This window comes from Gymnodraco acuticeps, unplaced genomic scaffold (assembly GCF_902827175.1).
Source record: "Gymnodraco acuticeps unplaced genomic scaffold, fGymAcu1.1, whole genome shotgun sequence".
Classification (NCBI taxonomy): Eukaryota; Metazoa; Chordata; class Actinopteri; order Perciformes; family Bathydraconidae; genus Gymnodraco; species Gymnodraco acuticeps.
Window position 1 is genome coordinate 1,936,786 of NW_022990889.1, and position 26,116 is coordinate 1,962,901.

General features: G+C 39.2%; 2 protein-coding genes across 4 annotated transcripts; both read left to right on the forward strand.

The window, feature by feature from the left end:
* Positions 1–620: 620 nt before the first annotated feature.
* Positions 621–22,062, forward strand: rasgrf1 (Ras protein specific guanine nucleotide releasing factor 1). 3 transcript variants are annotated; one of them, XM_034233692.1, is made up of 27 exons: positions 621–1,307; positions 5,163–5,269; positions 5,544–5,691; positions 7,540–7,632; positions 7,719–7,972; positions 8,686–8,765; positions 8,858–9,051; positions 10,384–10,493; positions 10,935–11,053; positions 11,563–11,723; positions 12,548–12,611; positions 12,898–13,040; positions 13,175–13,257; positions 13,343–13,591; positions 14,622–14,992; positions 15,088–15,204; positions 16,187–16,357; positions 16,532–16,638; positions 17,033–17,145; positions 17,236–17,296; positions 17,916–18,019; positions 18,113–18,197; positions 18,288–18,485; positions 18,580–18,659; positions 18,739–18,856; positions 18,943–19,011; positions 19,807–22,062. In XM_034233692.1, exons 1-27 carry the CDS (start codon positions 1,032–1,034, stop codon positions 19,897–19,899), a joined length of 3,768 nt encoding a protein of 1,255 aa, XP_034089583.1. In that variant the 5' UTR covers positions 621–1,031; the 3' UTR covers positions 19,900–22,062. The 3 variants fall into 3 exon arrangements, with proteins under 3 accessions (XP_034089583.1, XP_034089584.1, XP_034089585.1); XM_034233693.1 differs by having other exon boundaries at positions 1,032–1,307; positions 15,106–15,204; XM_034233694.1 differs by lacking the exon at positions 621–1,307 and adding an exon at positions 1,679–1,755.
* A 1,238-nt stretch (positions 22,063–23,300) lies between these two features.
* Positions 23,301–25,727, forward strand: ctsh (cathepsin H). Its single transcript, XM_034233589.1, has 9 exons — positions 23,301–23,415; positions 23,511–23,581; positions 23,679–23,783; positions 24,013–24,068; positions 24,161–24,242; positions 24,346–24,414; positions 24,495–24,601; positions 25,438–25,563; positions 25,652–25,727. The coding sequence occupies exons 1-9, from the start codon at positions 23,328–23,330 to the stop codon at positions 25,725–25,727; spliced, it is 780 nt and encodes a 259-aa protein (XP_034089480.1). The 5' UTR covers positions 23,301–23,327.
* Positions 25,728–26,116: the final 389 nt, after the last annotated feature.

Consider the following 26,116-nt stretch of genomic DNA (forward strand, 5'->3'; position numbering starts at 1 on the left):
AGTAATGTAGTTATAATCTTTAGTTGGTTGTATGTAAGTGGTGTGGTCCTTAATGTTGAGTGGATAACAATTGTGTTCTTATCTTTACTTGTTTTAATCATGGAAGTTCATTCTTGACCTTGAAATGTGACTCAAAAAGAAAAAATGCAAGGTTTATGACCGGATCCGAGGTGAAAAAGGATTGTCAAATGCTGCTCAAAGCTCTGAAATTGTCAGAAAGTGATTCTAGAATTTAATGTGAGGTTGATTTAAGTTATTGTTTAAGTTGTGGACTAACAATATTGTTATCTGAGGTTGAACTGCACCAAAACAAGATGTCTCCTGAGATTTAAGAAATGTTGTGTTTTATGTAACCATCTCAAAAACTCAAAATATCTTCATTGATTGCTTAGTTTTGTCGAGAATAATGTGCTAAATGGTTAAAGAAAAATTGGTAAATCCTAAATGGCTGATTTGAATAAAAAAAGAAATGTATCTCTTGAATATTTTTCATTGCTCAGTTTTTCTCTTGTATCCTAAGTACTAAATGCTGTAAGCTTGAGAGAAACTGAACTTCCGCGGCATCTTGTTGCAACGTCCCTGTCCAAGGTCCTAAAATCTGCTTTCCCAAGCATGCGTCATGTGACTTCACCGAGCACTGCCTCGCTCAGCACCAAGCTTGCTGCTTTCTGGAGATTTCATGTGAGAAAAGGACGAACCCCGAACCCCTTTCCCTCTCATCTTGCGTTGTTTAGACTGTTTTTTTCGCCCCCCTCCTTTTCGTCTTTTTCTATCGGATAATGTGGACCTTCAAAGCCCTCGGAGTATGACAAAAGATTTTAGGATGCTGGACTTGTGCTGCTCGTTTCGTTCCTCTCTTTTTACTCAAATGCCAACACGGTGAATGCGTCGGACAGAGTGGACAAGCCTGCTACTGGTCCGCATTCAGAAAGTCAACATCTTGTCTTTCTTGATATTATTTTCCCCCTGCAGCGACTTCAGAAGGATGTAACGAGCGATCCACCTTGCGCAGCTGAAGTCGTCTCGTCAAAATGCAGAAGGGAATACGACTTAATGATGGTCATGTCACCTACCTGGGGCTTTTGGCGAAAAAGGATGGTACAAGACGAGGGTGCTTGAGCAAAAAGAGCTCAGACAACACGAAATGGCACGCGAAGTGGTTTGCTTTGTTACAGAATATGCTCTTTTATTTTGAGAACGAGTCCAGCTCGAGACCCTCGGGATTATACCTGTTGGAGGGATGCATATGCGACAGGGCGCCTTCACCGAAACCTTCACAGTCAGCTAAGGAGAGTTTGGAAAAGCAGGTATGGAGAGCGTGCGCACGCACGCACGCACACACACACACACAAACATGCACGCATACACAAACTCTCTCTCTCTCTCCCTCTCTCTCTCTCTCTCTCTCTCTCTCTCTCTCTCTCATCTCTCTCTCTCTCTCTCTCATCTCTCTCTCCTCCTCTCTCTCCTCTCTCTCTCTCCTCTCTCTCTCTCTCTCTCTCGCTCTGGTTTATTGTTTTTCAGGATTCGTGTTAAAATATTGACGAGGTGCAACACTGAGTGTAAAATTTGCTCCTGCGCCGCACACGCCTTTGAACTATTTTAGTCGCGAACAAAGCAGTTTTTTTCTCTTATGCGTATTTTCTTCTTCTATCCAATCGCATCATGACCTCAAATCCAGCGCAGCAGAATAGCACGAGGTTCCAGATTGCTGTATTGCACGTTATGTAATCCATGCATGGCATTAATGATGAGGTAACAATATTAACACCTAATTATATCCCAGCAGCCCTGGCACTGGGCTCTGCAGTAGTTTGCTCTAGGTTGCACCAAACCCGAGCCTGATCGCCTTTTTGTTTATTTCCTTCTGTTATTATTAGTGGCATAGTTTTCAGTGGTGCAGAGAATGTAAAGGGATTTCTTCTTTTACCAGGGCCTTTAATTTGCATCCTGGTCGGTCACATGTGTTGCTTTTGACTTTAAGTCATCTTTTTTTTGACGGGTGGAGAGTGATGCTCCTTCCAATAAAACATGCAACAAAATAAATAAAGAAAAGTTGTTGCCTCAGGGTTTCCATCTTGTGGCCAAGTGATGAAATTACAGCTGAAGCAGAAGAAACAGCAGGGTGCCAGTGATAAATCAGCTCTGATCTAGATGACCTGAAAAAATGAATCTGTCTTTTTCTGGAATTTTGCATTTGCGTATACATGGTAATTGTTTTACCCCTTCTTATAGGTGGTATACTTAATTAAGACTCAATCACACATAGTTGGTGTTTTGCAGATACATGTTGCAGGATACACTTAAATCATATCTGCAAATGAAGTATCCACTTGAACTTAAAATATCTCCTTTGAATGATTCTCAACTCAGCTAAAAATCAAAGTGGGGAACAGGAAGGTTGCCATGTCTGTTGACATTGTTATTGTGAATTTAACAGTCGAGGAACATACTGCTTCACTGCCACTGGCGCTCCTCTCCTCTCTCCAGGCTCTGTGCCTGACTCTGTCGGCAGGGCTGCAGTCCAAAGTGAGTCCAGGCTCTTCCTGTGAACAGCTGCCTTTGTGCTGACGAAGCAGAATGCAACACACTGGCTAATGTTCTGCTCTCACAGTTGCTTTAAAGGCTCTGAAAAAAATCTCCCTGAAATCATTTTGATTCTTTCTATTTCTTTTTTGTCAGCAGTGTTGTTTCCTCCGCATTGTGCTGTATTAAATGTGAAATCCTGATGGACTGAATTCATGACCAACTTGAGCAAAAATGCTTGATGCGCTTTGTTCTGAGAACCCTGTTAGCACAGAGCGAAAGCCCTGGGAGGTGCACGAATAATGAATGCCTAATGCGACTGATATGACAGGCTGCTGAAGAGTTACCTCTCATTGTAAACAAACCAACATCCTTAACAAGGACGAATAAGAGTAAGAAAACATCCCCTCTATCTCGTATCCCCACCTGGATTTATGATTCTGTGCAAACGTTCTAGCAATCCACCATAATCCCTACATTATATTTATCCTCAAATGCAGTTACTGTGAAAATGATAATGCCTATGAGCCCGAGGTTTCTATGGCAACTCTTATTTGCATCCTAAAGAATGATGCAGTTGAGAAAGGCGGGGTAACGGAGAGGAGAGAAGTAGTGTGTCGCATCTCTCCTATTAATGCGAGCGCTATCTGGGCTAAATGTGTTCCTTGCAGTACCTTGGAGGGGTCAGTGTCCATTTATAGAAAAACACAGCTCGCTCTCTCCGGGAAACAGCAGCTCTTTGACCAATAACATCGGAAGCTCCAGGAGCAATAGATGGTTGATTTGGTACAAATTTTACACTAAATCTAAAGATCTGACAAAGATTTACCATTAATGGCTGATGTCCTGGTGGTGTTGATATGGAAAGGTTAATGTTCAAGCTCAAGCTTCTCATAAAAGTTGAAGTAGATGCAAGAGTAATGCAAACACTTAGTTCTGCAGGGAATATATTGCATAGATTATATTTTATGATTCAACAGTCCTTTTACAGTACTGCTGCAATAAAACTGAACTGTTTTTCAGTTAGTAACAATTAAACAAGATGTAAGAATCGTACTTCTTATGTTTAATGAATTATTACCCTCTCTCTCACGTTCACTGCAAAGCCAGACTGACAAGTGGGTGTTGCATAACAAGAGAAAATAGATTTAGGGGCAAAGGACACTCATGGATCCATATGATTTTATCAATGATTTATCAATCTCATAATATCTCCTGTTAAGATCAGAAATGATTTTAAAGGTGCATGACTCAGCCATAAACATGAAGCAGGAAGCAGACAGAGAGCTTAACATCGCCTCACACCAGACACTCAGCGCACTCTTAGAGAGATCATGAGGGAAAACTACAACAACATGCATGCCTCTCTGCCAGGAATAGATTTTCTTTGACGGTAGGGTGAATACCTAATGAATGTGAAGATGGAGGAGCAGTCACCCATGAATAAGGATCAGTTGCAGGTTGATAGGCGCCTGTTGAACATCTGCAGGCCAAAGATTAGAGTCTGTTCTCCGTCAGCACGGCTCAAAGAGTCCACAGAAAGATGACATTTCACTTCTGGGAGTTTTATCAAGGCTCACTTTCTGAGTTCTTGGTTGCGTTTGAAAAGAAAATATACAGTATGCTTTATGTAGCCTTGATCTAATGCAAAATGCCTTTTTTTTATCATATAAAACCTAGAAATGTTATATTTGAAATTCAAAGTAAATTGCTTTTATGCAATTGATGCATCAATCTTTCCTTACTATCAAAGAATAACTTTCCCTATTTGTAAGATAGTTTTAGTAGCAGTTTAGACACTTATTGTTGGGTTAAACCTATACTTGCCCCATTCGCAAAAACTAAAAATCACATCACTTTAGATTTAAAGGCAATGTTTGTTTCTTTTTCAAATAGTAACTCCATTGTGTCATTTTACAGTGATAGCTTGAGTGTTGAATCTTAGAAAAAAAGAGCAATATTCTTCAAAATCAACAGTGATTACAAAAATAATCAAGTATTAACTCTAAAAGTGCTTTTTATTATCAAAAGCAAAATTATTCAGTATTTAGTAAGCTCCTTACATAAGAGGAAATTCCAAAATTATACAATTTGAAAACTGAAAATATTACCCTATCAATGTCCCATGCTTAATTTCTGAAACTTAAGTAAATGTCCTAACTAATAGAATCATTTAAAATGCTAATAATAAAAACAATAATAATACATTATTTTCAATTGAGCTTCAGTTGCTAGGAAACAGGTATTGCACAGTTATGTAATTGGCCGTGGCTCGATCCTCCACGTCTTATGGCATTTCCTCCTGGGAACCAGAGACATCCCAGGAACTGAGCTGGGGGAGGCTTCCCTCAGCGAGAGCCATCAATTGCACTGGTGGGCGAGGAAGATGTGGCTTCCCCAGGCCCTGTGTGGTTTTAAATCACTCGCTTGATGTCGGCAGCTGCGAGGCAGTGGAACAAAGACAAAAGCGGTGGAGAAGCTTCAGTTAAGCCACTATATGTATATAATAGATTTATCTAGATTCTAGAAGCTATGCAATAATGAATGCTCCTTTCTGTGCAGGACGTATAACATGTCAGGTTAAGGATAGCCCTGTTGTTTATAACACATATTCCCCTCCCCCTTGTTTGTTTCAGTACTATTTCACTGTCAGCTTCACCCATGAAAACCAAAAGGCGCTCGAGTTACGCACAGAAGACGTAAAGGACTGTGATGAATGGGTGGCTGCGATATCACACGCCAGGTAAAGGCTCTCAACAGAGAAATGTGCAGACATGGCATGTAGAAGTTTAATTAGCCAGTAGCGAGTACTGTAAGTAATCCTGGACTGCTTCGTCTAGGAGATGTTGCTATGGTTTCATAAGTGGGGTTAAAATATGAGTTATGACAGAAAAATGCATTGTTCACAAGAAAAACCTGATTGCTCTGATGTAAGATAAAACTACGTACACTGATGTATCAGGAAATGTATCACTCGTTACAATACAAAACTGTGTGTGTGTGTTCATGTGTTACAGTTACAGAAACTTGGCCAACGAGCATGAGACCCTCATGCAGAAGTATCTTCATCTGCTTCAGATTGTGGAGACGGAGAAAACAGTTGCTAAGCAACTTCGACAACAGATAGAAGATGGGGAAATAGAGATTGAAAGGCTTAAGTCAGAGGTAATACTCACTGTGATGCCTTTACGCGGAGGAATAGGGATGTAAACAAATACTAATTCATTAGTCAGTTTGAGCAGACACATCTTACACATTTTGAAGTGGTATTCAATCCCCTGTCCCTCCCCAACTGACATAATGTTTGCCAAAACATAATGGCTCTTCTTCTCAGAGTTTTGCCTTGGTTAAATAAAAAACTGTCTTGATAGATACTATTAGCTTAATTCATCCTTAACAGTGATAAGATGCCTGCTGTCCATCCCGATGTCCATATATCTGTTTAGAAATCAAAGAAAAAAGATGCTGGTAATAATTTTAGACCTTGGCTAATTATCTTACATCTTTCTTCATTATCTAGGTGATTGATGTCTGTCTAGTATGAAAAGGAATTGCTAGTCGACAAACCAGCATGATTTTCCTGATGTAGATGACTTTTCTCCATTCCTCACCATATTTATTGTGCAGTTCAGGAGGAAGCTTGACTGTTTCTTTACAGGTTTAAATGTTACCCATGATTTCTTATTGAAGCCTAAATTGAAGTGAGGGATAGTCTCAAAAGTCCATGCTAATAGGCCTGGAAAGCCTTTTAGATTTTTGTCAGTAGCTTTCTAATGTTTTATCACTTTTATTATCTTGATAATGATAAGAAATCATTTGGCCCATCAACATGTATTTTCCCTTTGTTAAACCTTCAGTGGCATTTCCAAAAGCCAGCGATTTTATTATTCAATGGGTAAAATAATATGTTATTTTGTATATTTAAATACGTATACGTATGAGAAGTAAATAGTAGTTGGAACCAGTTTAACACTGGGGTATAGATGACACTTCACCCCAAATTGCTCCTGTGGGGATTGCCCACAGTATTGAGTATGTAAGTCGCTTTAGATTAAAGCGTCTAACAAGTAACATGTAATGATAGCTAAACCGACACAGGTAGCTCTGCATTTATTTTAGCCTCAGATGGCGGACATTTTACTATTGAAATATCCAAGATTTTGTCCTCTTTGACCAAACCATAATAATCAAGAATAGCAAGATTGTTGTTCCATAGACAAATGTGCGGCAGCCTCTCACGATATCAGTCAGACCTGCTGTAAATAGACTTCCTGAACTGGCACAATAACACTAAATTACCACTTCTTCCCGCAACGCACACTCATTCCTTTCTGAAATGTATCTGTGTCCCGTTCTCACTTCTCATCCTCAACAAATAACAGCTGAACCAGTGGGGAAATGATGGATTATGCTGATTATTGTTACGTTTCTCTCGTATGTGTATAAAGTAGTGTGAGAGGACAGAAATGGAAGCAGAGAGAAACGTGTTCAGGCCAACCACACTCCACTTTGCATCTCCTCTCAGAAACAATACCTCCAATAGTGCTGTATTCTTCAGATCAAATAGTCATGTTACTTTAATGTGCAAATGTGATGCTTGAAGTTAAATGATGTGCTGAATATGCATGAACACGGCTTTATATTGCATCTCTTCTATGAAATGCAATGACAATTAACTCTCTCACGTTCTGCAAAGTAAATGGAGACATTTAGCTTCAAACAGTTCAAGGTGGCTGTAGTCTGTCTATTTTTATTGCCAGCAGCCTGCTTACCTCTTGTCAACATGCAGGACAGTTTGGTACATATTGAATTTAAATTACCAATGTAATTAAATATTGATGCTGAGGTAGCAGCCAAGTGAACACAGCTAGTTTAGTCAGGCTAATGCCTCAGTGGTGACAGTGCTCACAGGTCCTGTCCTGTTGACTCCGTCACTTTGTTTACATGCCACTACAGTAAGTGAGGAGAAGAAGAGCGTGAGTGGGAATGATTAGTCTTTCTGTTGGTTACCAGATCTCTGGACATCTCAAGGACAACGAGAAGATCAACACCAGCCCTGCAACAACCCCCACCGATGACGACTCAGAAATCAAGAAAATCAAAAAGGTACTTCACATGATTCAAACCCGTTGCTTTATTTTAAGAGCATCCTAAGATTTTGGGGGAATTAACCACTGCCTTTAAAATGTCAGGTCCAGAGCTTCCTGCGAGGCTGGATCTGCAGGAGGAAGTGGAAGACAATCATCCAAGATTACATCCGCTCACCACACGCAGAGAGCATGAGGAAGAGGAACCAGGTGGTGTTCAGCATGTTGGACTCAGAGGCCGAGTACGTCCAGCAGCTTCACATCCTGGTGAACAACTTCCTGAGGCCGCTCCGCATGGCCGCCAGCTCCAAGAAACCGCCCATCACCCATGATGATGTCAGCAGCATTTTCCTAAACAGGTCTGATCTTTTTGTCCTACAGAGCACTACAGAACAATTACAGGTTGATGCTTGCTTTGTTTATTTCTTGTGCACATCTGCTATTCCACTGATCGCCAATTGGTGGCAGTAATTTAAAAAAAACGTAACATTAGACTGTACCAACAAACAGCATGAATAGTAGACTGCTAGCTGACTAAATGGACTGATTGATATGGAAAATGTAAAGATTTTAATATAAATCCTTCAAATGTTTTATAAAGAAGGAAACACATTCAATACATAATGATTTCAAGTCTAAGTTTCTAAAGTCTACTTTATATATAAGTATAGTAACATTTAAAGGTGACATTAAGACTAAATGATGCTTACTTTATTTCAACCTCAGTATATAAACAGAATATCTACAGGTATATTGCTATAAAGACATTTCATTTCTCACCATGTAAACTGAAATTACAAGATTTGTGTTCATGGCACCAGATTGAGTTTTGTGTCCATTCAGATAAATCTTTCCAGGAACACAGATAATATAATAAAGACAGTAATCGGCACCCACCCTCATTGGCCTTTTCAAAATACACACATACACTCATCCAGGCACGCTAATTCTCAAAACCTACACACTGCCTGGTGTCAGGATTTTTCTTTATCACTGGAAGATGGTAGAACTATGAACAAACACTCTGCATTTGTTTGAGAAAAAAATTAATATCTGTTCTTTTATTTTTCAGTGAAACTATCATGTTTCTACATCAGATATTCTACCAGGGGCTGAAAGCCAGAATAGCGAGTTGGCCAACATTAGTGCTGGGTAAGAAAAGTTTAAAAGGTTTTCATTACTTTTTCTTTAATGTGACCACTGTTCGATGTTGTAACAGTTTGTCGTTATTAATCTCTCTATAGCCGACCTGTTTGACATCCTGCTGCCCATGCTGAACATCTACCAGGAGTTTGTGAGGAACCACCAGTACAGCCTGCAGATCCTCGCTCACTGCAAGCAGAACAGAGACTTTGACAAGCTGCTGAAGCAGTACGAGGCCAAACCCGACTGTGAGGAGAGGACTCTGGAGACCTTCCTCACCTACCCCATGTTCCAGGTGAGCTAATTTGTCTCACTGATATACACAAGCAATAAAGGCAGACCCATTTGTTTGCTGCAGAGCTGCAGCCTGGAGCCAGGTTCTGTCATTAATACTAAGCTCTCGCAGCCATTCTGGGCCAAGTTCTTCCCTCCATATAGTGTTACCCCCATAATGTTCCCCTTGGGCCGTATAAATCACCAACTTAGTACTAGTTTGATATAGCTATGCCAATGAAACCCAGTTGTAGATGTATTTTTAAGACCCTGTCTGTGATCCAAATGTAAATGAAAGGGAAGCCCCTCGACCAACATACAAAACGTATAACTTGATTCTGCGATGACTCCCAAAATAGCACAGGTGTTCTCGTCTACAAGTTTCAATGTATATAGCCAATTTATCCTGCTCTCTTCTGAAGTATCTTTGACTCTTAATTTATTTTCGTTTATAAACCCACTTCTCATTCAACGCCTTCATGATATATTGTATATTCACTGATGACCTGCTGATTATCCTAAATTCAGACATTGAATTGCCCGCATCTAGACCTCTATTACATCGAGTTTAATGTACCTTATCATCATTCATTTTCAGGTGTTATGTATTGCCTTAAAAGCATATCATTAAGTTATTTACCTAATTGCAATTAACTTGAGGTGCCCAACTGTAAAAAGCACAGTTAAAGCCGGTTTATTTTCTAAGGCTCAAGAAAAAAGACCCAAAGATACATCCGTAGTCCCACAGTAGATGTCATTTGCAATGTGGTTGATGAATGGTAGTGTGTTGTTTTGTAATACCCACATAGGATTAAATAATAATTGTAAACAATTTGACTAGTTTCCACTTCAAACAAAGGAATATTTTTCCGTCATGTGTGCCGGCTTCTGTTCGGCAACTATGGCACAGTCGGCACTTGGCTTCAAAGACCCACCTCCTTGTTGAGCCCTCATTGGCTCTCTGAGCGATGTCCCATATTGTAGCATCACTGATCAAGAAGAGAGACAGCAGGCATTTATCTGCTTTAGCTCCGAATACCCCTGTAATGTTTTTCATGTCTATAAAAAGCGGTTGTTTTTTGGAGCTCAGGCTTTAATAACGGCTCCTTTCTGGCAAGGCACGCAGTTTCCCGACAGTCCACTCAGCTGGGGCCTACTGCAGGCTGTGCTGTGTTGATAATACATTTAGCTGATGAGTGTAGATTGTGCTCTCCACTGATCTACTTCTCATTAGTGTACGTGCACATTGGCCCTTGTTTATTCCTGTGTGGGTATCTTTGTGTTGTTCTTACATCTATGTATGAAAATGAGCTCTTATTTTTGAGTGTGACTCCCATGTTATCTGTCTCTGTAGATTCCTCGCTACATTCTTACACTCCACGAACTCCTGGCCCACACACCCCATGAACATGTAGAAAGAACCAGTCTGGACTACGCCAAATCCAAGCTGGAGGAGCTTTCCAGGTACTTTTGTATAAAGACATTTAAATCAAGACTTCAACTGAGCGACACTTCTTTTCACAGCATACTGGTCAAATGTCAGGTTTTCTAACCAATAAGAGTGCATTTTATGTTATGCCCCACATTTGTAGATAGAACATTTACATCTAGCAAATAGTCACACAAACGGTAGTATAACCAAAATAAATATTAACTGTATAACGTAAAATTGAGTACATACAACTTGCATTACTGAAGGCAACTCGGATTACTTTATTAACTTTCTTACATATTTATTATTTTATTTATCTTGTTCAAATATTGGCAAATCCTGTAAATGCAAATCATGCTAAAGTCATAAGATTAACAGCAAGAATTCCTGTGGTTATTCTCATTTGTGTGCCTCATTTTATACTGGATTTAATACAGATTGAATGAGATTGATTCAATGTTTCTTTTCCCCAGAATCATGCACGATGAAGTGAGCGAGACCGAGAACATCAGGAAGAACCTGGCAATAGAGCGCATGATCGTAGAGGGCTGTGAGATTCTTCTTGACACCAGCCAGACGTTTGTAAGACAAGGTAACTCCTGCCTTCAAGTACTGTACTTCAGATCCCAGTGAGGAAAAGCAGGATCTCAGCAGAGGGGATTTCCTGTCCCTCCTTACCTGTCTGACAGCCTGATCTCACACCTCAGCCCTGTATTGAGGGGGAAATTCTCATTCCTACAAAAAAAAGGCTCATCCCTCTCTCTCTGGGGAAACATGTACTCCTCATGAGTCTTTAATTTCCAAGTGTAATTAGACTGTTCAGAGGCAAACTGATGATGAAACTGGGACTGTAAATGTCAAACGTCCCCAACAGGCCTCGACGGGTGAGCAGAGGGAAAACAGAAATGACATTATTTAATCCTTAGTGTCTCATGTGACTCTGCATGTATTCAAATGTAAAGGAAGCAAGACAACCAGTTTTTTTAAACCATTTTCTTCCATTTCTTGTCATTGCCTCTTTTCCACTAGCATATGTGTCTTTCTCCCTCTCTTCCTCCTGCCTCCTTCTATTTACACACACTCTTTTTTTCCCTCATACAGGGTCTCTCATCCAGGTGCCGATGAGCGAGAAGGTCAAGATCACCCGTGGGCGACTGGGCTCTCTGTCTCTGAAGAAGGAGGGGGAGAGGCAGTGCTTTCTCTTCTCCAAGCATGTAATCATCTGCACCAGAGGATCTGGGGGAAAGCTTCATCTCACCAAGGTGGGCCTGCGCTGCTGAGCTAGCAGTGGAGTTGCTCCTTATTTCAAACATCACAACCTTTAAGGCACCGCAAACAAAATTAATCTCTGAGCTAAATTGAACGGATTAACTGACAGGAGATGAAAGCTCAAGGGTTAGTGATGTCGTGGCTTTTATTAGTGGCGATGACCGCTGACGCACTCATGAGCACACACACACACATACACACACATACACACACATACACACACACACACACACACACACACACACACATTGTACACGTATGAAAGCAGCTGCTTGATGTCACTTTGATGTGTGTTATGGAGCGGTGGCGTATGATTACTCCACATTACTCAACATTACAAAGGGCGATTGATGTTTGGGGTTCAACATGAGAACAAATACAAACACCTCTCCTAAAGTCAGAACAAGAACATTCTTCTTCTGAGATGTTTTAGAAATGAAATGCAATGTCTGATTTCTCATAGACACTTGGCGGTAGTGGAATCAAGTTGTGCACAGATATTTACACAATTGATTATTGTTTTGCTAAGAATTTGAGTTTAAGTTAATGACACCTTGCAGTTTACGCTTGTTACTTTGACAGGAGTAAACTAAATTAACTTCAAATAAATACTTATAAGAAAATATATATAACATGGTTAACTTTGAATGTAAAATGCTGTTTTCACCATCACATCTGTACTTTTAATTTGAAGGACTTGGATTTATAAATCTAATTTTGACAGAAAAGCAGTGTAAAATGTTTGGTATCTTCAATGTTAAAGCATGTTCAGTTGTTGGAGTCATGCAACTAAGTATATTTTGTATGTTGTACCCAGAATGGAGTAGTCTCGCTTATAGACTGCACTCTTTTGGAGGACCCTGAGGGGACAGATGATGAGGGTGAGTGTTTTATTCATATCAATCAATCAATCAATCAATCAATCAATCAATCAATCAATCCAGTACTAGTGTACCAATATGTATTAATATTTCATAATAACTATTTAAAAAAGAAGCTCCTGCACAAAATGTAAAATTGACCATTACTTACTGTAGGTATTAGTTTATGTAGATACAATTGAAAAACACTGAAACTGTATGCTTTAAAAAAAATCCTATTATACTATTCATGAGAATGTATTTATAGAGAAATGACTTCTAGGTATGTCTTTGTATTTGTTCAAAGCCAAATCAGACAAGAGCGGCCAGGACATGGAGCACCTGGACTTCAAGATTGTGGTGGAGCCAAAGGACAGCCAGTCATTCACAGTCATCCTGGTGGCCTCCTCCAGGCAGGAGAAGTCTGCATGGACCAGTGACATCAGCCAGGCACGTCAACATGCATCAGAGTATCTAGCATTCATACGAGAGGCCGAACATGTTGGCAGAAAGGCTGCACATTGCAGAACTCACTAACATTTCCTCTGTCCTCTCTGTTTGCTTCTATTGCATCTGTCCCACAGTGCATAGACAACATCCGCTGCAATGGGCTGATGATGAACGCCTTTGAAGACAACTCCAAAGTCACAGTGCCACAGATGATCAAGTAACCCTACATTTTTGATATGCAACTCTTTGCAGCTTCTACTTTTCTCAGAATTCACTTCTAATGTTGTTGTTTTTCTGAGCAGGTCAGATTCAAGTCTGTACTGCGATGATGTAGACATTCGCTTCAGCAAGATGATGAACTCCTGCAAGGTGCTACAGATCCGCTACGCCAGCGTCGAGCGCCTGCTGGAGAGACTGACTGACCTCCGTTTCCTCTCCATCGACTTCCTGAACACCTTCCTGCACTCCTATCGCGTGTTTACCACCGCTGATGTGGTGCTAGACAAGCTTATTACCATCTACAAGAAGCCCATCAGTGCCATCCCTGCGAGGTGAGTCATGTGACATGTGGACAGATTTGAATGTTGCAAGCTTGTTGACTGCATTAACGAAAAAAGAACATCTTATTTGATATGTTTGCCATGCTTTACACTTTACAATTCTGCATTAAGATAAGATTGTCATGTCATCAACGAGAGGAAGTGCAGTAGCCAAGGAGCATAAAGGTTTAAATGCAGCTACAGAACTAGTTTCCTCCATTTATAGCAATAAGGCTGATATCTTTTTTCATGTATTCCTGTTTTACATATAGTAAGGTACATTTTTACAAAGCTTTGCATGTTCAACTGTTGAGTTTTGTTGGTAAATGGAAGCACAGAGATTGAGTAGTAGAGGAAGGTAGGCTTTAGGATGCTATACTATCACGGTGTGTGTGTGTGTGTGTATTTATGTGCTCGGTGGTCGAACGCAGTAATTGGGTCCAGTCTTTTACTGCCCGTCTGGGAGTGTCTCAACCGGGCTCTGTCGCTCTATGGCAACCAACCTCGGTGCTGCAGGACCCCACCCTCCCCTCCCTCCCTCTCTCCTTGTCTGCAAAAGATCCATATTGTGAAATATTGACAGAGTGTTCGATGGGGCCAATCTCGCCGCTCCGCAGGCCTACAGCGAGGGCCCCACTGTGGGGTTCAGATCATGGGGAGCCCCCCATGCCCACGCCCTGCAGCATGCTCTCCATGGCGCTTGTCATGTCACTGTGAGACACCTACACTTGGCTGCCTTTGTCAGCAGTGGCCATGCGCACTATCACTCGCTGTGCTATTTATGGGAACCCGTGAGGTCGCCAGGAGGGTGGCAGGGAGTGGGAGAGGTTTTCTGCAACACTGCAGCTTGTATTCTGCTCTAAACCGACGAGACGCGGCTGCAAAGAGACTTCTTGCTGCTGTGCTGACTTGGTTGGCATAAATTATTAAAGAGGTGTTGTGTATTTAGCTAAGCTCTTAAAACAGAGAATGGTTACCAACTATCAAAGAAACATATTCCTGTGTTACTAAATTCAAATGCATATATCCTCCCTTAATGCAGGTCCCTGGAGTTATTCTTTGCCAGCAGTCAGAACAGTAAACTCCTGTATGGAGAGCCTCCCAGCTCCCCCAGGGCAAGCAGGAAGTTCTCCTCCCCTCCTCCTCTCGCTATGACCAAGAATTCATCACCAAATCGCCGGCGCAAGCTGTCCCTCAACATCCCCATCATTACTGGGGGCAAAGCTCTTGACCTGGCTGCCCTCAGCTGCTCCTCAAATGGCTATGCAAGCATGTACTCAACCATGTCACCATTCAGCAAGACCACCTTAGACATCAACAAACTGTACGTGTCCAGCCCTGTCTCGAGCAAAATCCCTGATGAGGGGGAGGACAAGAAGGACAAGGTGGAGGACACCACAGTGAGCAAACAAGGTAAATCAGGAGGAGCTAATCATCAGCACATAATCCCAATTTTGACTTGCAGGAATCATGTTTTCATTGATCTGTGAAATGGTGTTATGATACAGATCTCTCTGTTCGAGAAGAAGGTGACAACGATCCGAACCAGAGTGATGACGGGGACGCAGAAGCCTCTCCCACCAAGTCACCTACCACCCCGAAAAACATCAAAGGCAAAAACTCAGGTACATTGTGTCCTAAACATGTGTGTAATGTCATATTCCACTCTTTACACAACCAATCCAATTCACCAGCCAATTGCACTCTTCTTAGAGCCATCTTCACTGTTTTGTTTGACCACAGCAACAGCCTACATTGTATGAACAAAGCTTGTATCTGAAATAGTCTTTGGTTTGTCAAAAGGCCACAAAGGATGAATATTGGAATACAAAGGTTTAAATCTCTTTTTATGGTAAAGTTCTTACAATCTCTGGTGCAAAAAAAAAATACAAAAATCTTCCAGTGTAAAGCGTTATTCATATCAGATATAAATTGGTCATCATTGGTAATGATCATGTGAGGAAATCCAATGCTTGGCTTCCGTAGGTGTAAGTGAAACTTGTGTCATAGCAACTACATCAGGAGCGTGTTTTCCTGCCGCCCCCCAGTAATGAGGCAGTTTCACTGGAGCCAAGATTATCTGTGCCTTCTAAACCTTCTGACTAAATCACACAATAGATTTTAAATGAATCTATTGAGTGAATTAAAGCATTATCTGAAAGTGTGAAGCAGTGAATGTCTCACATGGTGGAGGGTTCTTAGCTGCTTCTGATCCGCCTATGTTCCCAGGATTTAAACATAGCAGACTGCAGAGAATCTGTTGATTCCTCTGTTATGCTGATATTTGGTGGCTATATTTAGCTGCAACCATCTTGAATATCAAAGCCTCTTGTAAAGGAAAGTCTGGAGGGGAACTGGTGTGTGGGCCTGTAGTGCCCCCTAGTGGGAGATTTGAAACAAGAAACAGGTCATACTGCAGTAAACAGTCAGTTATATAGTCAGTGACATAAATAATAGTTCACCAACAGCTCTCTGTTCATTTGAGTAGACGATCATCTTTTACAACTCTCCCCAAACTGACCACCATTTTCATTTGCTTATCACCTAAATCTATATCTACCAAGTTTTCACATGGTTATTTTCTCCTTCATCTGTTCTTCCCTGTAGAGTTCTCTCTGTTTTCCTACAACAATGGCATGGTGATGTCCTCATGTCGAGAGATGGATAACAACCGCAGTGCCCTGTCTGCCGCCTCCGCCTTCGCTATTGCTACAGCTGGAGCCAATGAGGGCACACCTACCAAGGAAAAATATCGACGGATGTCCCTCGCCAGTACTGGTAAACACAACTATTTACTTTACCATTACGTCTTAGCTCCAGTTTAGTTGCAGGTTAACATAACCAGGCTCATATCAGATTAATGGATCCATATTTTGTTGCCAAATGTGCATGTATTATATTTCATAGTGATGAGAGCTTCATGTAAAATCTCACTTTATTTGTTGTATGCAGGTTTCCCAACAGACCAGAGAAATGGAGACAAAGAGTTTGTGATCAGACGAGCAGCGACCAACAGAGTCCTGAATGTCCTGAGGCACTGGGTGTCCAAACACTCTCCGGTAAAACTCCCAATCACATGAACAGCTGCTTAATAGTGAAGTATTACATAATTGTAAATACATCTCATAATTTATTTTTAGTAACTTGATTTGCAAAACTAATTTGAATTGCATACAACATTGCATTACTGCCAGTTAGATCAAATAGTACATCATATATATTGCGAACAGAGCTGCTTCTTTGAGGAATGCTGAAATGTACTTATGTTGTCAACATTGGGTAAAGAAGTAGTTAGAAAACTGAAAAAAGGATCTGAGAAAAATAATAATTGTCTCACTAAAGAGTAGAATTATTTTTTAAATAACCTCTTATAAGCAAAACATGTCACAATTTGATGATTTATGACAAATATACCGTTTTTAAGTTTACAAATGTGCTGTCTGTTCCCTCCAGGATTTTGATAATAACAATGAGCTGAAGACTAAAGCTATTGTGTTCCTGGAGGAAGTGATGCATGACCCTGAGCTGTTGACCCAGGAGAGGAAAGCAGCAGCCAACATCATCAGGTACTGTTTTGTGACTACAATTCATTATGTAAACCCTTCATTGTACTGTTCATACTTCAGAGTTTGACCTTCACTGTTATCGTCTGACAGGACTCTAACTCAGGAAGATCACGGTGACAATCAGATCACCCTTAAAGACGTAACACAACTGGTGAGTGAAGTCAGTAGCTGCTGTTGATAAATGTGGAGCCGTTTTGAGCTGCACGAGGCAAGATATGTAGTAGCACAATGTGGGGTTATGATGGAGTAGAGCACTTTCATGTTAGAGCTGCTTATTTTCATTATTGATTAACCAGATATGATTTCCTCAATAAAAAGTTAGATCTTAAATTCCCATGGGAAAACATTCCCAGTTGAGAATAAGGAAGCAGAACATCTAAGGGATTTTTTTCTTGCAAAGTTAATTCATCAACTATTTTCTGTTGCTTGGATTAAGCTCTCATCAACATTAACTAAAAGGTTGAATTGTGCAGATAAAGTAAAATTCTATGGTTTTCTGTCTAATTCTGTACTATGAAAAGTGAAAAATACAACTTTTGTGAACCGTTGCAAAGTACAATGAATATTTAAGATACAGGCTATTAGATAAGTTTGCTTCTCATTATTCTTGTTGTGCATTTAGGAAAAAAGCATCCCACATGGGCATTTTGATGTTATTTACCAACATCAAATTCATTTTTGAGCATTGTCTGTGATTCACTTGCCTGCCACTTGTGATAAATTGCTCAGTACATTTATAGTTATTTTTGGGCTGTTTTGTTTCCTCCCAGATTGGAGAAGGGAAGGTGGAGGCCATTGAGAGTCACTCTGCGTTGGAGATTGCAGAACAGCTCACTCTGCTGGACCACCTGGTGTTTAAGGTCATCCCATATGAGTGAGTGTCATCACATCTCAGTCGCACGTGTCTGTGGCCAAGAAAAACACACGGACCAATTCAGTGTTTTCCTTTTTGTTCATCTATCAACAGAGAGTTCTTTGGACAAGGCTGGATGAAGAATGACAAAAATGAGAAGACGCCGTACATCATGAGAACAACAAAGCACTTCAATGATGTATGTTACAATCAACAAGCCCCCGATACAAATCATACTCTGTAACGTTTAGTGATTGTAAACCATTTGTTTCTCTCTTTGCTCTGCAAGATAAGCAACCTAATTGCCACAGAGATCCTGCGCTGTGACGACGTGGTCACTCGGGTGGTGGTCTTAGAGAAATGGGTGGCTGTGGCGGACATCTGTCGCTGCCTCCACAACTACAACGCCGTGCTGGAGATCACCTCGTCCCTCAACCGCAGCTCTGTCTTCCGCCTCAAGAAGACCTGGCTCAAGGTTTCCAAGCAGGTGTGTATCTCCCTATGTAATGTGCCTTATGATTTTTCCTTATAATGTGCCTAATGTTCTCATTAATTGTGTTCTTGACAACCTTTTCTTTCAGACAAAAGCATTGATTGACAAGCTGCAGAAGCTGGTCTCATCAGAGGGGAGGTTCAAAAACCTGAGAGAGGCTTTAAAGAAGTGAGTGAGACACAGTGTTGTTCTGGATCAACAAAGCAAGTGTGCAGTATAAGTGTACAGTGTTTTTTTTCCTCACCAGTTGTGATCCTCCCTGTGTGCCATATCTGGGGATGTACCTCACCGACCTGGCTTTCATTGAGGAGGGAACGCCGAACTACACCGAAGACAGCTTGGTCAACTTCTCAAAGATGAGAATGGTGAGATGTCTAATCACATTAGAGACTTGGCGCAAGGGTGTGTTTTACGGTCAGAATTTCACATCCTTATTCTTGTGTTTTTTCAGATTTCTCACATCATCAGAGAAATCAGGCAGTTTCAGCAAACAGCATACAAGATTGACCTGCAACCAAAGGTAAGTCAATCCTGTTTACATGCAAGCCTTCTACACAGTTCGTAAAGACTATTGTGGCCAGTTCAACTCAAAAGAGATTTATCGTACTTAGTTTGTTTTATTTAAATACTTTTCAGAGGCCTGAAGGAATAACTCATCCCATAATTACCAAGAAAAAGGCAAACAAATGAACAGAATATGAAATCAGGAACAAATATTATAGCACACAAAATTACATTCATTTGTTCTTACTGAACCATTATTTTATTTTATTTAAAAAGCTGGGTAGTTTTATACGGAAGAGGTTTAGGGCCACATGATTATTTTTTTTGGGAGGATTTGAAAAAAAAAAGAATCTCCGAATTCTGACTTTTTTCTCAGAATTCTGACTTTGAAGTCAGATTTTTTTTTTTGTTCTGAGAAAAAAGTCAGAATTCTGAGATTAAAGTCAGAATTCTGACTTTTTTTCTCAGAACAAAAAAAAAAAATGTTTTTCAAATCCTCCCAAAAAAAAAATGAATGTGGCCCTAATCCTCTTCCGTAGTTTTCTTCCGCACTATAAAAAATATTTTAAAAAGGGGGGTAAAATGACTTATTAGTCAACCTGGTCTTTACCTTTAGACATGTGCTACTAGTGATGATATGTCATGTGTAGTCATGTTTTTTCTATTAAAGAGGTCACAAACCAACAAAAATAATAAAACCGATTGGAAAATGAACAATATTGGCTTCCTTATCTATTTTGTGATGTTTGAAAATTGGAAAGCTAAATTTCAATACAAGAATATTTCTTAAACACTTTTTTTTCTGTTGCAGGTAGCCCAGTATCTACTGGATAATAGTTTTGTTCTGGATGAAGAGAGCATGTACGAAGCCTCACTCAGAATTGAGCCCAAAGTGCCGAACTGAAGGGGAAGTTGGTCGTCCACATTATTTTCTCTGTTAATATTACACATCAGTAAACATACACATTACCTTTTGTATAGTTGTACATGTTTAAGATATTTGCTCTTCTGTACAGTAGATGTTTAAGGTTGTTTGACAACACAAAACCTTTCAGTCTATATTTTTTGTTTGTTACAGTTGCCACCTGGTTTTCATTTTATTTTAGGGTATTTTAAGCATAATAACAGAGGTCCCCTTTGGTTGCGCACAACTGTGTCTTCTTAGTGACCAATGACATTATTTTGCATCATCTCGTAATGTGTTGACTTTGCACTTTCTGAGCACTCCTGCTGCCAGCTGTTGTTCTCTTTGCTTGAGTTGTATCTATGACTGAGTTTCTCTGCAACCAATGTAGCATTGTAAAAATGTAAGTGTATCAAATCAGGTAAAAGAGCACAGAGAATACAACTGTATTTAAAGATAAGGCACAATGATCAGTGGAGATGACAGCAAGGTACCTGAAGCATTAATGTCTCTGTGCTTCCCAAACCGAAATAACAGGGATTTGTTTTCTTCATTTCTGCTCAGTACTCTAGAGTCAGAGGTTCCCAACCAATCTGTGGCACTGCGGACTGTTTTCATACTGACAGTGTCGTTGTAGACCAGTGGTTAAACCTAGATACTTATAAAAGTGAGGCTGGTAGGGATGTTTTTTTGTTTTTCATCATAACATAATGGACCAACTTATTGTTTAACTTGAGGATAGCGCTAGATGAAAAGTCAGTGGACCACCAAAGTTATTTTTAATTCATCCTAAGTAGTACATAAATACAATGTTTCCTGGCAATCCAACCAACAGTAATTGAGACTTTTCACTAGAAAACAAAAATATGTGCATTTTCTGGTGGCACCAGAAAAAAAGTCTAGTGATCACAAAAGACAGGAGCTAATAGTTAGTAAAATATCAATCAAAATGAAGTTGAAAGATATCTAAACCCATGCTACTAGCACGTCTACAAATCCATATAACGGTGGTGAGTCCATGTTGGGGAAGAAAAATGCAAAACGGATAATTTATAGTTTTTGGCAGCATCAGAACGCTTATTTGTTCCCTAGGGAAGGAATTGGGAACCTCTGCTTTAAGATACATGTCTTCACTAACCTAAAATTAACAAGTTTTTCAGTGTTTTTTTTTAAATGTGTTGTAAAGTCACACTCTCCATCTAAGCCTTTTGTCACACAAGATGCCCAAACTCACCTCAATTTATTATAATCTGTGTGACAACACACAGCGATAAGGAAAAGTTACATTTATTTTGATAGCTGTGATTAAAGGTGAAGCATTCATCATCAGAATTTAGCTTTACACTTAAAATAAACATAAAGTATACAGTACAGTGAGTTCTACCTATGCTCAAATAATTTCATGTTTCTTGGTATTTAGTTTAACTCATAAAAAAAGATCACATGCGGTGGAAAGTGTTGTACCTTCAGGTTTGGCGATACTTGTGTAGAGTAAAGGTTGTTGCTCTTCTGTAATTAAAAGACAATCTGTCCTTTTTGCTGTTCCAGTGATTGTGGGACGTGACTGTATATCACTCTGTTATATGCATTGCTGTTTAAAACTTATGATAAAAACGTATGTGAATGACCTCTGCCTGCAGCATTCAAACACTATTTTTGTAGTAGTATAAGAGAGAGTTACCTGCTCTTTATATGAACATGGGAAAGTATTTTGTACTTTGTTGTTCACCTCATTGAGATGTGATGTATATTTTGTACATGCAACCCTGCATATTTCTCAATGTGGAACCGTGTAATCCTTTCAAAAAAAGAAAGTTGTATCTCAAGCTTAAACATGATACGCTAAAACAGTGTGGTTTTGAAACCATGACTTAGAGGTAGGAGATAACTTCAAAGTGTTTTTCATTGATACTGTAATCCTGTCTATAACCATTTCTGTTAGCAGGAATATAGTAACGTAGTGCTTATTCTGTGAATATTTGTATGTATTTTTACTATGTATGTACAGTACACTTTTGAAGCTCATGTGGCAGGCATGCAACACCTTCACAGACAGAATAATACTATATACTTATACTGTATACACTTATACATGCACATACTCTTATAAGGTATATAAACAAATAAACATTTTGCTGTGAGCAATACCCAGTGGTATGAAAATTATCTTTCAACCCTCATGTTTCCACACCTTAAATATATTCAGTTTTGTACGAAAAAAAATGAAAAGACAACAAGAAAATATACATTATGATAATAACGACAAATATACACAAATATGTTTCCCAGTTACCTCTTGCTAATAAATCCATTTTATATCAGGGGCATTTTGTCTCAAGTGTTTTTGTAGATCATCTATCAGTGGAAATCATGCTTGCTCAGAATGAAATAAAAATATAATCTGAAAGTATTTATCATCACCTGCATCTCTCTGTCCAAGCCATGCTGTTGCCCACAGTGGAGGAAAGTGTGACATCTCAGCTTTATCTAGAAGGGGGAACAAAACACACAACCATAATAAGAAGTCACAATTTGTCCCATATAGTTAAACAACATAATGTTGTGTCAGATATACTTTGGACCAGTGCTGAACAAGTTACTAATAGGATAAAATGTGTCACATATACAAGGATTATCTTAATTAATTAATAAATCACTATTTTTTTTGTATGTAGGCCTATGTATTGCAGGTACAAATTCTACATCTCACAAAAAAAACAATGGTTGACTTCTTATAGAATTTATTTGATACAAAGAGGGATTGATCTGTAGACTTGATTGATCTGTGCTCTGTTCGTGTAATCAACCACCATTATGATGATTAAATGATTAGATGTGAAAGTAGGATATTTTGGTGGTGCAGAATATATGGTCACGGCAACAAACAAAAAAAGCTGTTTTAAATAAAATAGTTACCAAATTCACTAAGCACATCAATGGTCTACTGCTGGTCAGAAGTGATTTTTGTAGCACAACACGTACTGTATAACACGGAAGATTAATTTTGTTCCCCTAGTTGTCATATCAGCGGAGCACTTTGTAGAAGGTCCCTGAGCACTCTGTTTTTTACTGAAGAGTTTTTGTGGCCAAAAAACGTTCACTTTCATTATCTCAAATGGAGTTGTATCCCTTTGTTCTTGTTATTTAATTATTTGTATTTTAAACTTTTTGACTATATGCATTGTTTTCAGATGAGTTTCACTTCAAGTCATGGATGGCACAGGTAGGTACAGTTTTCGTTATACATTTGTTATGCAACGTCGTTTACAGTATGGTTAAGAGGAAGTGATTTGTAAGGACAACTTGGCTACATGATTTCAGCCATATAAGTTGACAACAATTTATTTCAATAACTAATCTTATACTGTGTAGACTAATATTGACAGCAGAAACCCCTTCCCCTTAAACAGTACAATAAAGTGTACAGCATGCAGGAATACCATGAGAAGCTCCAGATATTCACAGAGAACAAGAGGAGGATTGACAAACACAATGAAGGAAATCAAACATTCACAAGTAAGAGCGGCCTCTTATCGATTTTACTTTTTAGATTTTATTTGTACAAGGTCTATTGTGAAAAAAGTTGAGCAATGTCTCCTCTCTTCCTGTAGTGGGACTGAACCAGTTCGCAGACATGACATTTGGGGAATTTCGAAAGTATTTCCTCTTGTCAGAGCCACAGGTAACGCCAACCATAAAAGTAACAATGATTTGAAATGTTTGTATTGTTTTGTTTCAAGGAGGGCATTTTAGTATTTTATGCATACTATATTTTACAGAACTGCTCTGCCACCAAGGGGAACCATTTCAGCAGCAAAGGACCACCTCCAGACTCCATCGACTGGAGAAAGAAAGGGAACTACGTGACAGATGTGAAGAACCAGGTGGATTTTGCATGCACTTACAGCAGATTCAAAATATTTCCTGGGGATAACTGATAACTCCAAATGTAACAGTCGATTATGTTATAATCAAATGGATCCCAAGCTGAAAAACAAGCTTTCTTTCACTTCTCTATCAAAACTTCTGCTCTTGTGTAGAAACAAAAATCCAATGTCATAGTAGGATCAAGAGTATTTACTGTATTTGTTCACTCATTTTAATATATTTTAGTCAGAACAACAGCTGATTGACTGTGCCCAGGACTTCAACAACCATGGATGTGATGGGTAAGATTCATCTTATGATAATTGAACTTTAACTACGACTGTGTGGGTCACCTACACATCCTGATAACTAGATCTTATTTTGTCTTTTTTAGCAGCCTTCCTAGTCAAGCATTTGAATACATCATGTACAACAAGGGACTGATGACAGAGGAGGACTACCCATACAAAGCTATTGTAACTAAATATTTTGCAACAAATAAACTAAACTACATGATAGGTAAAACTGACATTGATGTCACATATATTTAAGGGCTTTTAATGTATTTTTTTCAATCAGGAACTTACTTGTGTGTACAAGCCAGAGCTAGCAGCTGCTTTTGTGAAAGATGTTGTGAACATAACCCAGGTGAATGAAGATCAGAGTCTTTCTCCAGATATATAGTCTCTATTAAGAGGCCTGTGAGTGATGACGCTTTTATTTTACAGTATGATGAGAAAGGAATGGTAGATGCGGTTGCTACGCTCAATCCTGTCAGCTTTGCCTTTGAGGTGACCTCCGACTTCATGCATTACTCTGGGGGAGTGTATACCAGGTGAGCAGAGGTCACGAGTTTGTGTCATGAATGCTACTGTAAATATAGAGTAACTTTCCATTTAAAACTGTTCAATAAAAATGACAATATTCCTTAAGAATAATTATTTCTTATTTAAGAGCTAAAAATCTAATTTCCCCTTTTGTATTCTCTCTAGTTAGTCCAAACATGCTGCTGAAACCAGACGTTTTAATGTTTTGTTTTAGTAACATCTTAGTTAAAATATGATGTTTACTTTAACATTAAAGTATATTTTACAATTTAAATATTACTCCCTTTTAAGACTGGGGAGAAATATGCTCTCTTATTCTCACTTCTAATAGATATGATAACACCTCGACTCAAAGCAAGATATATTGTATTTCCTGTTTTTGCTTAAGTAACAATTTCCCCCAATTATCAGTAAATGAGGGAACTATAACCATTGTAAGAAAAAGGCCTTTTTTCTTCAAGTAATTTAATTTAGTAACATGCGAACACATAAATAGTGTGTCTTTTTATTTGTGAGATCATCAACAATGCACTGCTCCTTAATTGATTAGAATAAAATACAACCAAATATTCTGAAATGCAACCAGCCAAACTATGAGTGGTGAGGAAAAAGCCACATTTACCTCCAACTATAACTGTCCCATAAATAAGGATTTGGAAATGATGTCCTGTAAATAACTACTTTAAAAACACACATTATGTCTGTGCATATGATATAAAGCACCAAAAGCATTTCCTGTCAGTTAAGATCCTGTTTGAGCGCAAAATGGTTCACTTCCTCCTTATTTATCAAAACAGTCTTTGTATTAAGATGGCTCTAACTCGCTTATCTTCCTTATTTTTAGCACTGAATGTCACCAAACCCCAGACATGGTGAATCATGCTGTGTTAGCAGTAGGGTACGGACAGCAGGCCGGCACCCCTAACTGGATAGTAAAGAACTCATGGGGATCCCGCTGGGGGATTGACGGGTAAGTATTTTATTTAATCACATGAGGTAAAATATAACTACATGTATACTAAACAGAGAATGATATCAACAATGTTCTCCTCTTACAGATATTTCCTAATTGAGCGTGAAATGAACATGTGTGCACTTGCTGCCATCTTTCCCAGTGGTGTGATTCCTGCATGAAAGCAAACTACAAAAGGGCTGAAAAGGGAGCAACATATGTTTTACAATACTTTAATAGTGTTTTAAATATCAATCACTAGCTTACTGTGTGTCCATGTACAGTGGGCAAAATGTAGTAAATATTATGCCCCAGTGAAGTACTGTGATAAATGTAATCTACAAATAAAAAATGATCACCTAAGTATCCATCATTTAATTAATTCTACTGAAATAATAAATAAAATCTCTTGCGTTTTTTTTGTTTTGAATCTTGTATGACTGTTACACCTGTGTGCAAGATGTTCAAATATGAAGACTAGTAATAAAGCAACTACAACGATGAACCGTAAAGACAACAATCTGTGATTACTCAAAACAACTCTCAAAGAGAGTGCGCACACAATTGTTTT